The 13,157-nt window shown below is 41.4% G+C and overlaps 1 protein-coding gene across 5 annotated transcripts in view; it reads left to right on the top strand.

Annotated features, from left to right (window-relative positions):
- GNPTAB (N-acetylglucosamine-1-phosphate transferase subunits alpha and beta) overlaps positions 1 to 13,157 on the top strand; it is a 71,397-nt gene that overhangs the window by 29,678 nt on the left and 28,562 nt on the right. For 4 of the 5 annotated variants that reach the window (XM_072773307.1, XM_072773310.1, XM_072773306.1 and 1 more), the window contains 4 exons: positions 868 to 909; positions 3,289 to 3,494; positions 7,718 to 7,782; positions 7,986 to 8,120. In XM_072773307.1, the coding sequence (XP_072629408.1) occupies positions 868 to 909; positions 3,289 to 3,494; positions 7,718 to 7,782; positions 7,986 to 8,120 (448 nt within the window). The remainder of the gene's footprint in view (positions 1 to 867; positions 910 to 3,288; positions 3,495 to 7,717; positions 7,783 to 7,985; positions 8,121 to 13,157) is intronic. The other variant, XM_072773309.1, reaches the window with a different exon arrangement.

Raw genomic sequence — 13,157 nt, 5'->3', positions numbered from 1 at the left:
TAGTGACACCCTGGCCTCCCTTGGTTAGATGGCCATTTATGACCATGCCCCTCTAGGGATGCCTTGCTCTCAAGGTCCCTAAAGGCAAAGGGGCCTCCCAAGAGAGCCCTTGTCCCAGGTGTAATAGCTCCATGAAACAAGGTGTTTGTTATGCAATGTAGCCTCATGGTAAGGCCCATTATTCCCTTGAAAAATAAAGCAGGCCTACAGACTTGATTTTTTTCCCATTTGATAAAGACATTAGAAAATATAGTCCCTTTATCCTTTTCAGTATCAAATCATATAATATAGAATTAGAATCATTGCTAATTTTTTTTTATATATGGAATTTTGATCATTTTATTTATTTTATCTGAGAAAGGTACAGTGCCCTTGAATGAAGAGCTGTTGGAGCTAGGGATCTGACTGATGTAACTGCCTCTCAGATTCCTTAGCAGTGTTTGTTGAGAATTTCTCCCTTCATTTCTTTGTAAATGTTATGGGTGCTCCCCATTGCAGGTCACCAACCAAGTTATACAAGCAGCAAATTGTCTCTTTCTTTGTCTTAGAGAATATGATTCCTTCCCAGTGCATGAAAATGACTTTGGCGGCCTGGTACCATGTTTTCCTAGTAAAATGTAAAAGCTTATGTTTTAAGTCAATTTTTTTTGGTCACTGTGGGAAGTATGTGATGGTAATAACTGTTGAACAGATTTCATTGAAACTTTAAATTTATTATGCATCTTAAATGTAAGCATTATATTTCCTAACCTACTGGTTAGTTCCAGGGGAGTAACCAAGAAAATCAATGCTGCAGTTACTTCTTGTTCACGTTTAGGGCTGGTGCTAGCCCATGCATATATAATAAAATATATTTGCTTTTGTTAGAGAAATCCTTGGGAAGAACACAACGGAACCAACTAAGAAGAGGTAAGTGTTTTGAATCTCCTCTCAGGAATCAAAGTTTAAGTACTGAAGTAAAACTTCCAGGTTCTCACTTGGTTTTGTTGGATACACAGTATCTTGTATTTATTGTTCCTCTTCAGTCAGTACTTCATCAGCTAGTTTTTGAAGTAAGAACTCTTACTCAGGTTGTATCTAACCAAAGCTTTACTGTTCCTGATGTGTTAGGCTTCTGGACAGTAAGGTTTTTCTTCCCTGTTTTTATTAATCTGTCTTGGTATTCTGTTCTTTGGTCCTCTTAATGTATGACTTACACCCAGTGTTTCCAATTCTTGAATTTATATCCACCATTCAGTTGTGTGTTTATTATATATTTCCTTATCTTTAGAAAGCTGTCATAGTTGTGTGTCTTGTATTTAAGGACTTGGGAAGGGGATTTAGCCCAGTGCCAAGAATCCGACGTACCTGTTGCAATTTAAACCATAACTGACTCTGATAGGCCCTTCCAACAAGACTGCCTCACTGACTAGTGGAAGTCTCTGCTAACTGTAATCCCCCACTTAGCCATTAGACTTTACATAAAAGAGTTATTTTATAGAAATGAACCTGAGGAATTTTGAGATCTGGAAGTGCCTTCTAGATCATTTCTTTATGTTATATATGTTTACTTATAAATATACTACTGTTAATACTGTTTTTATTTATTTTTAACTTTTATACTGTTATTCTTAAATAACATAAATAAAATTTTAAATTATTCAAAGTAGTGATGCCATGTTGCAGTAAGGTTGAGAGGACAGTGAAAAGAACAGGCTCATAAGGAGCACCCGGGAGGCTCAGTTGGTTAAATGTCTGCCTTCAGCTCAGATCGTGATCCCTAGGTCCTGGGATGGAGCCCCACATTTGGCTCCCTCTCCATCTACCTGCCACTCCCCCTGTTTGTGCTCTCTCTCTCTCTCTGCCAAATAAAATCTTAAAAAAAAAACAAAACAAAACAAAAAAAAAACCAGGGTCACATAATTCTATGGCCTCATTCAACAGCTGTTATTTTCTTATTTGCTTTTCATGCATGTATTTCTAGTTGTAATTTATAATCTATGTGCAATTTTATATCCCTTTAAGATTTTATATAATGTACACATTTCTGTTGATAAATTATCTTCATGCTTTTTCTCAGTTCTAATAGTTGTATAATATTCCATAAAGTAACTGTACTGTAATTTACTAAATGTTGGACACCTCTGAATTTTCACTGTTGTAAAAATTTTGTGATCTTATATTTGGATCTACTATATTTTCTGTGTGTGGGTTTGTTTTTCCTGTTTTGTTTCTCTTCTACTACTTGGACTAGATTCCTGGAAGTAAACTACTGAGGAAGAAGCATATGTATAAGTTTTTATGGGTCTGAATAAGGACACAACCACATGCCCTAAAATTGCTTCTCCAGAGAAGAAATGAGGAACACTCATCTGCAGTGACACCAGCAGTGTTCGAGAGGAATAGGTGTACTGTGCTTACACTAACCTTGAGTCCATTTTTTGAGGGATACTAATTTAGTAAACAAAATGTGTTACCCCATTGTTTTCTTTTGCATTTCTTTTTTTTTCTTTTAGATTCTATTTATTTTTTATGACAGAGAATGAGCAGTGGGGAGGTTTAGAGAGACAGAAGCAGACTCCCTGCTGAAGACCTATGTGGGGCTCGATCCGGGACCTGGGGATCATGACCTGAGCCAAAGAAGGCAGACGCTTAACCAACTGAGCCACCCAGGCGCCCCTTCTTTTGCATGCCTTTAAATATTAGTGAGGTTGAACAATATTATATATTGTTTAACTAGGCCTAGGTCCCACTTTGTGAATTCTCCAGCCGTGTTTTGTCCATTGTTTATGTAGGTAATATGTTTATTCTAGGTATTCCTTATGTTTAGATAGAAATACCTCATGCATTCATCTTAGAACCTTGTCACATTTGCTTTGGTTTACATCAGTGTCGTATCTTTCCATTGTATTTAATTGTGAATTGGTAAATTGTATCTGGTAGGATGATGCTCTGCTAAACAGAATTTACCCACTTCCTACTCTGTCTAATGATAGGCTTCACTGGAATTATGAAAAATCTTTAAAATGGTAGGAATGAAACACTTAATTTCTTGTGCATCTTTGAGTTAGTAAATTTTGGTGGCAATCATTAATACGAATTTGAAAGTGCTTTCTTAAGGACTCCACTTGTTTCATAATTTTATATCATATTGGCTATCTTTTTATATTCTTGAGATAAGATTCTTTATTAAATATGATTTTTATTGGATATAGAAAACTATCTGAAAAATTTAGTAATACCAACAAGCTTTTCAATGTTGATTAATTTTTCAAGAACAATTGTGACCATGTTGGTGTCCCTTTCCAGTGAGAAGCAGTTGGAATGTTTGCTGACACACTGCATCAAGGTGCCAATGCTTGTCCTGGACCCAGCTCTGCCAGCCAACGTCACACTGAAGGACCTGCCCTCTCTTTATCCGTCTTTTCATTCTGCCAGTGACATATTCAACGTTGCAAAACCAAAAAACCCTTCCACTAATGTCTCAGTTGTTGTTTTCGACAGTGCTAAGAATGGTAAGATCGCCTATGGGTATTTTAAAATCATGTCATCGTTGGTTGTTTGAATAACCAAATTCTGAATGGAGCAGACATGATTCAGTTTTAAACAAGTACCTGATAAACTAAAAAATTAAAAAGAGAAGCAAAAGAGCTGCCACTGTATTTCAGCCCTAACTTCAGAAGGGAGTTGCATATGTCATACTCTTACGTAATATACTTGCCTTTCTGTGCTATGGCCAGGACCTTGAATTTGGTATGTCCATTTACCTTATTCTCTTGGCTCTGAGTTATTGTGGAGACTTATATTAGTATTATTATTTTTTACCCTATAACTCTTCAGCAAGGTTGTTTTCTACAATTTGAACAGAACATACCTGGAACATTCTTACTTTACATTCTGAAACATCTGATTTTACAGTTTATTTGGTCAGATAATAGAATTGAAACTGTAATTTCTGGCATAGAACAAACTTGCATGTAGAGATCCCATCTCCCACTTGGCCCCTGCGCTGTTGAACCCATGGCCTGTGTCTCTTCTGGCCTTTGTCTCTCATGCTTCCTCTGCCCTGAGCCTCTGTCCTTAGAGGCTTTGTGTGTTTCACTTGTGTAAAATGAAAACTGTCATGTTTCCTTTACAACATTGAGTTCTGTTCTGAAGTTCCCGTTTTATCAGTGCCATCCCTCCCAGCTTAAATCTTTGGAAGTATCTTGGATGTGTTCTTACTTTTTACCTTCATCACTAATAGATTAACCTCACTCTATTACATGCTTTTGTTTTTTTGCACACAAGTCTCTCTCCTTGCTCATCTCACTTCATCTGCACCAGACTGAATTCATTCACACAGGCTCCAGTAATCACCACCTAGCAGCTCTGTCTGCCTGTGAAGTTCCTCTCCAGTCTGTCTGGCACATGATCTAAATAAATCAGAAAGCTTTGGTTTTGTTGGTTCACTTCCCTTTTGAAGACAGCAATACAGTAGTGTGTATTTGTTTTCCCCATGGATAGAAATTCCTCTTTCTGGTGTTCAGGACGCAGCCTTGCCTTTGCCGTTTGTTCCCCACATCTCTGTCCTCCAGGATCTCCTTGAGGCTGCCAGTGTCTTCACACATGTGGTGCTATCCACTTGGTCCTCTTCCTCTCTCAGCCCATGCCCTGTTCATTCTGGCTCCACCTCAAGTTCTGTCTCCATGAAGATCCTGACAGTACATTCACAGTGATTCTAATTATCTGTACTTTTCTGTAGCCCTATAGTATTTGTAACCTGACTCACAACTTAGTTTTGTTTTGGTCTATTTATTTTTAGAGTGGGGGAGGGGCAGAGAGAGAATCTCAAGCAGACTCCCTGCTGAATGTGGAGCCTGATGCACAGCTTGATCTCACAACCCTGAGATCATGACCTCAGCCAAAACCAAGAGTCAGATGCTTAACTGATTGTGCCATTCAGGTGCCCCCCAACGTAGTTTTTGATTATGCAGGAGTTTATGGTGTTATCATCTAATTTCATTTTGTTTTTGTTTTTTGTTTTTAAGATTTTATTCATTTGAGAGAGAGGGAGGGTGCGTGTCCACCATTGCGGGGAGGGGCAGAGGGAGAAGGAGAAGCAGGCTCCCTGCTGAGCAGGGAGCCCGATGTGGGGCTCCATTCCAGGACCCCGAGATCATGACCTGAGCTGAAGTCAGATGCCCAGTGACTGAGCCACCCAGGTGCCCCCTCATCTAATTTCTTAATCAAGCAGAGACCTTTATCCCTCATGAATGTGTGTCCTGAATAGTGTCTAACTAACATCGTGCTATCTTCTTGGTTCTTAATAGGTTACTTGTAATTTAAAATAAAATTGTAATCTTTCTAAGTATAGAAACTGCCCCCTTTATACTATAGATATGTTTCTGAATTATTTTATGTAACATTTTTTGTATTTAAGTTATAATTTATATAAGGATAGTGAAGGGATAACCCTTGACAAGTTATAACAGATTACCTTGGTTTCTTGTTTGGCTAAATCTAGCTTCATTTTTTAAATTAGTTAAGGTGCTCTGATAATGCTTTACCTGAAGAGAAAAAGGAATGACATTATGTTAAGAATTATCACTCGATTATAACATCTATGGAGAGAATCTTGGATTTTTCCTCTGCTGATTTTATAACATAGTAAAGACTTAAGAGGCTGTCAGTTTTGATATAAATAATAATCTGTATTAAACTATAGTCTTCTAAACATTGTTTTTGAATTCTCACTTGGGTTTCTGTGTACCTGCCCTACTTACCCATTTATGTAGTAAAGGTTTGTTGAGCCTCCGCTCTGTGTTGGTTGTTATTTCAGGTAACAGGAAAGCAAAGCAGAGAACAACAAAAAAGACACATTCCTGCCTTCACAGAGCTTACATTTCTAGTGGGCCACAGATTCCCTTCATCCTCCTCAGTCATCTAGATCAGGGATTGCCAAATTCTTTCTTAAAGGACCAGATAATAAATATTTTAGGCTTTGTGGGTCAGGAGGCCACATGGAGGATATTATGTAGGTATTTTATATAAGTATTTAACATTTAGCTGTTTTAATATGTCAAACTGTTCTTAGCTTGAGGCCATACTATACCTGGCTGTGGCTAACTTTTGGCCATGGAATGCCAGCCCCTGATCTTGATGAAACATTGGTATCTACATTCGATACTCCATTTCTCTCATTTAACCTCTTTCCAGTTAATCATCAAGATCTGTTGATTTTTTTTTCTCCTCTGAAATGTGTCATTTCTGCCCCTTCGATGACTCTGCCACTGCTCATAGTGAGGCTCTATCACGTGGACTGTGCTTCACAGTCACACCGTCCAGGATTGCAGCCTGGGCCTGGATTTCCTCAGCAAAGTGGAAACTGACCTTCACAAGGAATTATAAAGTGCTTCCCTACAGCTTTCTGACACTGGTTAAATTTGTACCTGTTGGGATCTTCCAGAACTAATATAATAATTTCTTCCCCATGTGACATTTCTTCTCACTCCTGTTCTTTTAGCCTTCTCTTGGGGTCTCTCTGTCCTAGTTTGTTCTTCTCACAATGAGCTTTGGTTTCCATTGCTTTTATTTATTATTTATTTTTGAATATTTATTTGAGGGAGAGTGTGCACACACATGTGCACATGGCAGGGGAGCAGAGGGAGAGAGAGAGAGAGTCTCAAACAGACCCTATACCCAGCACGGAGCCTGATGTGGGGCTCCATGTCACCACCCCAAAATCACAACCTGAGCCGAAACCAGCAATCAAACACTTAACCGATGGCACCACCGAGGTACCTGTAGTTTCTGTTAAAGTGTCAGCTAGACGACAGCATTGTTCTCAGGTGGTTTGTCTGCCAAGAGAGCGGGACTGTCCCTAAAGTGTTATGGAGTGTGTACCCTGTGCCAGATAGTGATCCCAGTGCTGAGGAAGCAGCGATGCGGACATGGACTGAGTCTCTGCCCCCATTGAGTTCATGTCTTGGCAGAGGGAGACAAGAACTACAGCATACAAGTACAGTATATAGTTTGTGGAACACAAGTAGTGTAGAGAAGGGAAGGGAGTTGAAGAAGGGAAGTGGGGTTATAGGGGCAGACTCACCAAGAAAGTGACTTGGGAGTGAAAACTCAAGGAAGGTGAGCAGGCCAGCAACATGGACATACAGGGAAGGAGCAGACCAGCCAGTGCAAAATCCCTGAGGCAAGAATGTGTCTGGCCTATTTGAAAAAGAGCCCACACATGCTGCAAGCATCCCTCCATCCAAAACTTAGTTCTTCCAAAACCCTGATAGATTGTTGAACAAGACAAAATCCACAGCAGACCCCTAAACCCTCCTGGTAAGTTGACAGCAGCTTTATGATTTTGTTCTTCTGTCAGAATTGGTTACAATCTGCCAATGTGGAGACCTCGATCACGTCTATTATATCCATGAGGATGATAGGAGATGTCAGTGGTCAGCTTGCTGAGATGATGTGCAGATAGATAGATACACCACATCTATTGGGATTCTACGCTAGTGGACCCGATCTCTACTTCAGTGCTGTAAAATTTAGCATTTAATCGTATACTGGTGTTACATCATCTCCCTTTTGTTGGATGGGGGGTTAATTTTGTCTCCCCCAACTACTTGCTTTTGAGACCAGGTATTGAACTGCTACAACAGCTCTCAGAATGCTTTGGAGTGTCCTGGCAGATGTCATATACTTAAGTATTCATTAAAAAGATGCTTGCTTATTGTATTCTTTATTGTAGTTGAAGATGCCCAGAGTGGAATGTTGAAAGGAAACAGCAAACAGACATTTTGGAGGGGCTACTTGGTATGTTATTTTAAATTAATTGTATTTATGCAATAGATTAGGATAAAAGTATATAAGTAATAAAGCTGTTTTACCTCGAGAGGCTTTTTAAATGTGCACTTTCTTCTAAGCCAAGCTTACAAGAATTAATGATTTAAGTAATTTTAACATTCTGATTTTTTTACAATGCGGAGAGTGAGTTGTAGTTTCATCTCTCATTTCAGACCACAGATAAAGAAGTTCCTGGGTTAGTGCTGATGCAGGATTTGGCTTTCCTAAGTGGATTTCCACTGTCATTCAAGGAAACAAATCAACTAAAAACAAAATTGCCAGAAAATCTTTCTTCTAAAATAAAACTGGTAAGAGCACAGGACACAGCAATGAGGATGGCACACGTCATTGAATGCATGACCTTCTCTGTGGTCCATTTTGCTGTAGCATACAGGACAGTCATGAGCAAAGACGATCCCTGTTCTGCCCCAGTGTTGTCATGAAGATGGTCAAGATGGCCCTTGATAGAAGATCCTTACCCTTTTTATTATTTGGGCAAAAATTTCAGAGCCTTATTTGGTTTGCTGGTTTCCCAGACAAGACACACAGTTTCATTTAGTTAATAAATGAGCTCCTACTATGTGTCAGGGGCTGTCGCACCTGCTGAGAAGATAGCAGTAGACCGAACAGACAAAAGCCCTGATGGCATGTAGGGTGGAAGGAGATGGAAGCACGCAAAGAGGGAGGGGGTGGTCCTACATGCAGTAAAGATACAGGCTGCAACCTGGGTGTTTGTTAGAAGCCTCCCCCACAAAGGAGTATGCTTCAGATATCTGCAGTGTTTGATAATGTGAATCCTTACTCATAAATAGGGATTCCTACCTATTAACTCCTCACATTTTGTTGCCATTTGTTAGAGTTGACTCTGGAGGCTGCCCTGACACATGTCTTTTCCTTAACATTTACTGTCTTCAGGCCCTTTGGCCTGTTGTGTGGGTGGAAGTTCTTCTCTTTGACTTTTTGTCAAGACGCCCATGGTTCTGTCAGAAACATTCCAAGTTGTAAAACGTGAATGCTTTTCTCTTAGAACAAAAAGGGATAAAATCCTGGGCTCAGAATTTTTTAGGGTCTGGTTTTCTTGATTTTACAAGGAAATGTCCTTTAAATTCTGCGCAGTGTTCAGGTTCCTTTTGGTATCATGTAACAATGTGGAGGTGGAAGGATGGGGAACTGGGGGGGGCGAGGGGGGTTGGCGGACAGCAGTGCTTGGCCAGTTCTTACTTAGTTCCTGTCTTGACCATGTTTTTATACCCTGCCTTCCCCCCAAAGTCCCCTTTATCTTGTTTCTTTCCATCAATGTTTCACTGTTTTAAGCTTCACTGTGTGACCTTTTGTGATGGTAATATGAGTGACATTTATATTCTTTCTTTTTTTCCATATTTTTCCAAGTTCTTTTTATGGTACTTGGAAATCTGGTTGTGTACAGCTAGATTGTGGTTGAATTACTTATATTTAGTTATTTAATAGATATTCTTCTTTCCTCTAAGGAAGAGGAATTGAAAAAATGCGACATATAACTCTAAATTTAAGGTTTATAACATGTTACTTTAAACACACTAATGGCTAGTAATTGACTGCCATCGCAGCAGTATTTATCATGTCACACAATTACAGCACAGTAATATCTATACTTGTTATATGGTGCATTCCATCTCTGTGGCTTACATGCTACTCATTGCAAAGTCTGTGTTTGTAAAACATCAGTCTTATTCTCCTATTCTCCAATCCCCATCCCCTGGTAAATACCATTTTATTTTATGGTTTTTATAAGTTTGACCTTTCTGGATTTCACACGTAAGTGATAAACAGTATTTATCTTTCTCTGTCTGACTTAGCTCACTTAGCATGATATGCTAAGCGTAAGATCCATTTGTGTTGTAGCAAATGATAGGATATCCTCCTTTCTCACGGCTGAATAATATTCTGTTGCGTACATATACTACATCTTTTTTGTTAGTTCATCCATTGTTGGGCATTTAGGTTGTTTCCATGTCTTGGCTGTCATGAATGATGCTGCAGTAAACATGGGAGTGCAGCCATTACTTTGAAATCCTATTTTTATTTCCTTTCAGTGTATACTCAGAAGTGGAATTGCTGGATTGTATAGTAGATTTACTTTTAATTTTTTGAGGACCCTCCATATTGTTGTCCATAGTGGCCAGACCAGTTTGCATCCCCACCAGCTTGTACAAGAGTTCCATTTTCTCCACAGCCATTGGTTATTTAGCTTCTTACTTCCACGCTATTGGCACTGGAATCACAGGCCTATGTATCCATACCTCGTTGGCTAAAACTGCTCATGCAGAAAGAATAACATTCTTGGATCTGTTCCAACTATAATGTGTTTTTAGAGGAAAGAAGGTGTATGACACATACCCATTCTCCAGTCAGGTTTGACGGCTCTCTGCTTGCTGCGGCTGCTCACCAGTGCCAACTGCTTTTGGCGCGTCCACCAGTGCATGGGTGTGTGCTGCCGAAGAATGCCAGTCCACACAGTGGTTGACCCTCCAGCAAACTGTTTATGGGTGGTGTGGAGTGTGTGGGGGGTGGGTAGGTCGAGGTTGGGGGGTAGTAACTTGATTTGGACAGGGAGCACCAGCAGGCTCTGCTCACAACTAACACCGCCTGTCTTGTTCCTTCACTGGGCTGCAGGTTTATTTGGATCCCCAGACTTACCTTTGTGGAGGCCCGCACCTCCCTAGAGGGTCAAGCTAATTCCTGTAACGTTCATTGCAGGTCATTTTCATGATGCCAACACCTGCATCAACTTCAGGGATTAGAACTGGTGGTTTTTAGAGGCTAGAGAGAAAATGAGAAGTGGAAGGACAGAAGGAGTGTGTCAGCACATGAGGCTAATTCAAGTGATCATCTGTCTGTGGGTTCCTCTTCTGGTTTTATTATGACTACCCTGAGAATGAAGTTCCCGCCACTGGATTCCCAGCCTGTTCAGAGTGTGAGCTCCTAGATGTCTGCTGCTCTATACCAGCGACTGTGTGAAGGATCACTGAGTGAATAAAGCATTGAGATCATTAGGGGGCATGATCACTTTCACATAAGTGTTGTAAGAACACCGGGGCCTTGGTGTCCTGGCGCAAGAAAGGCTTTGCAGAACAGAAGGCGTTTTCGCAGGGCCCCAAACATGGCAGCTGTTCTCCCAGCACAGAAGAGGGTGGGAGAGACCATTCCAACAAGAGGGAGCAGCCTGAGCAAAGGGCTTCCAGAAACCCAGGCAGCTGTTCCTGGAGGACAGCAGCGAGGCAGAGATTTTGCTGATGCTGAGGTCGGGAAAAGAGATTGAGGCCAGATTGAGAAAAGACCTTCTGTGGGGGAGCCTGGAGGCAGGGGGCATCCTGGGTGGGAGCACTTAACCCATATCTAGGGAACATAGTGGGTAGAGAGTAAGCAGGATGAGGCTGGGCAGAAAGCCAGTTCAGCCACTGCGGCCATAGCCCAGCAAGGTGTACAGGTTCGGCAGGTACCTTGGCAGTGGTGCCAGCAATGAGAATAGGTTCCAGGAATATCTGTGAGAAGTCCTCAGCATGACCTGTGACTTACTGGCTGTTGGTGGGATGGAAGGAGGAATGCAAGGGGAAGTGGGTGTTACTAGTGAAGGTGGAAGTGATGGCCTTCACCACATTCAGAGCCTCAGTGGGAGAAGCAGGGTTTTGGGGAAGGAAGCCCAGAGATCAGTTCGGGTATTATGTTAGAGGTGCTTTGGTGTACATGGAAGGGAAGGTCCGTTGGACGCTGGACTTCAGGACCTGAACGGGCAGGACTGTTTTGCCCTCTCCCCCCACCCTCCCCACCCCACCCTGCCACAGGGTCCTCCAAGAGGCCTTGTCCTTGGCCTGTGGCTCCAAGGCACTCGGTGCTCAGTTCTGTCCTGGATGCCCTGCCCAGCGCAGGCAGCCCAGCACAGACGCTGCCGTGTACCTCTGGTGATTACCCTGGGGCCTGGCACTGTAACTCAACAGCCACCATGTCTTGTGTCCTGGAACATGAAGGTGGATGTCTGCGCACTGTGATTATTTTAGGAAGTCATTTTGGGTTTTAGTACTAAGATCATATATATACTAAACTTTGCATTTATCATTCTGTTTAGGGCAAAACCAGAATCCCCTCAGTGCCCAGGAGGGGAAGTAGGGGTTGAAAATAGTTTCATTTGCAAAATAATAGATTTGAATTCATCAAAACGTTTCTGTGGACTATAGTCTTACAAATCAAAGTCTTCTATTGAAAGCTTTCTGGTTTGAGCTGCTTAATAACCATTTCATTTATCTGTAGAATTTTTGTTTGTGATGGACACAGAATTCACCTTTTGGGAAATCATATGATGTATTTATTGGTCTTTATTTACAGCTCACTCGAAATCATTCTGTATTTTCAGACATTTTCATTTGTTTTTTGATTTTTGTTTTTGCTCACTTCTTCTTTAACTATATGTTAGAGCACATGGAAAAATCTCCCCAAAGCTCTCAAGCCCATTCTCACATTTGGTTTAATTGAATACTACTGGTTGCTGTGTGTGCGCAAGAGCAGAGCAGTAGCTTGTCCTCCAGCTACACAGAATCACATTTGGAGGCAGTATTGTGCACATGTGAAGCATTCAGGTCACGGCATAAGCTTATATAAGGTGAGCTATCAGGGGGAGTCATACAGCCTTCCAGGTGGGGATCCTGAGGCAGGAAGGTCTGTGGATCCAAGACATGGGGACATCTTCAGAGAGAGAAAGAGGCTGATCAGGTCGTCTGTTCTGGCAGGAAGGACAGCACTGGGGGATGGGAGCACCTTCCTGTCCTGCCTGAACGTGGTGGCCTGAGACCTCTGTTGAGGGCACGTTCGCGGTAACAGTAAATTATCATAATAACTGTTTTCGTGTGCCCTTTCGCGATTCCCCTGAAACCATCTCAAGCACCTGCTCTTTTAAAGTATGGTACCCTTTGTGTTGGTTTTATTCCTACAATAGACACTTCAGTAGATTAAACTGATGTAAGTTTTAGAAAACTCTTGAGTTACTAAATTACTGGAATGAGTCGGTCTTCAGTTGTGTTCATTGGCATGTGTTTTCCCTCACCCTGTGCTACCGCGTATGGCTGTCCCAGTCCGTCACCCTAGATGATGCTCTAGTAACAAACACCCGAAATCTCTGACCGAAAAAGAGCAAACCTTTATTTCTCAGTCATGGTGCAGGTCTGCTGTAGGCCTGCAGTGGGTGGGTGTATGAGTTGCTCTCTCTTTGAGAAACTTATAATTTAAAGAATCCAGGGAGGCTTATAATTCCATGTGGGAAGCTACATATGGAAGCAGTTGCTGGCAGCTGCCCAAGTAAGAGCTCTTGCCCTGGG

The sequence above is a fragment of the Canis lupus genome, chromosome 13 (assembly GCF_048164855.1).
Source record: "Canis lupus baileyi chromosome 13, mCanLup2.hap1, whole genome shotgun sequence".
Taxonomy (NCBI): Eukaryota; Metazoa; Chordata; class Mammalia; order Carnivora; family Canidae; genus Canis; species Canis lupus.
The sequence above is the reverse complement of the archived record's forward strand: the minus strand, read 5'-3'. Positions and strand labels throughout refer to the sequence as shown.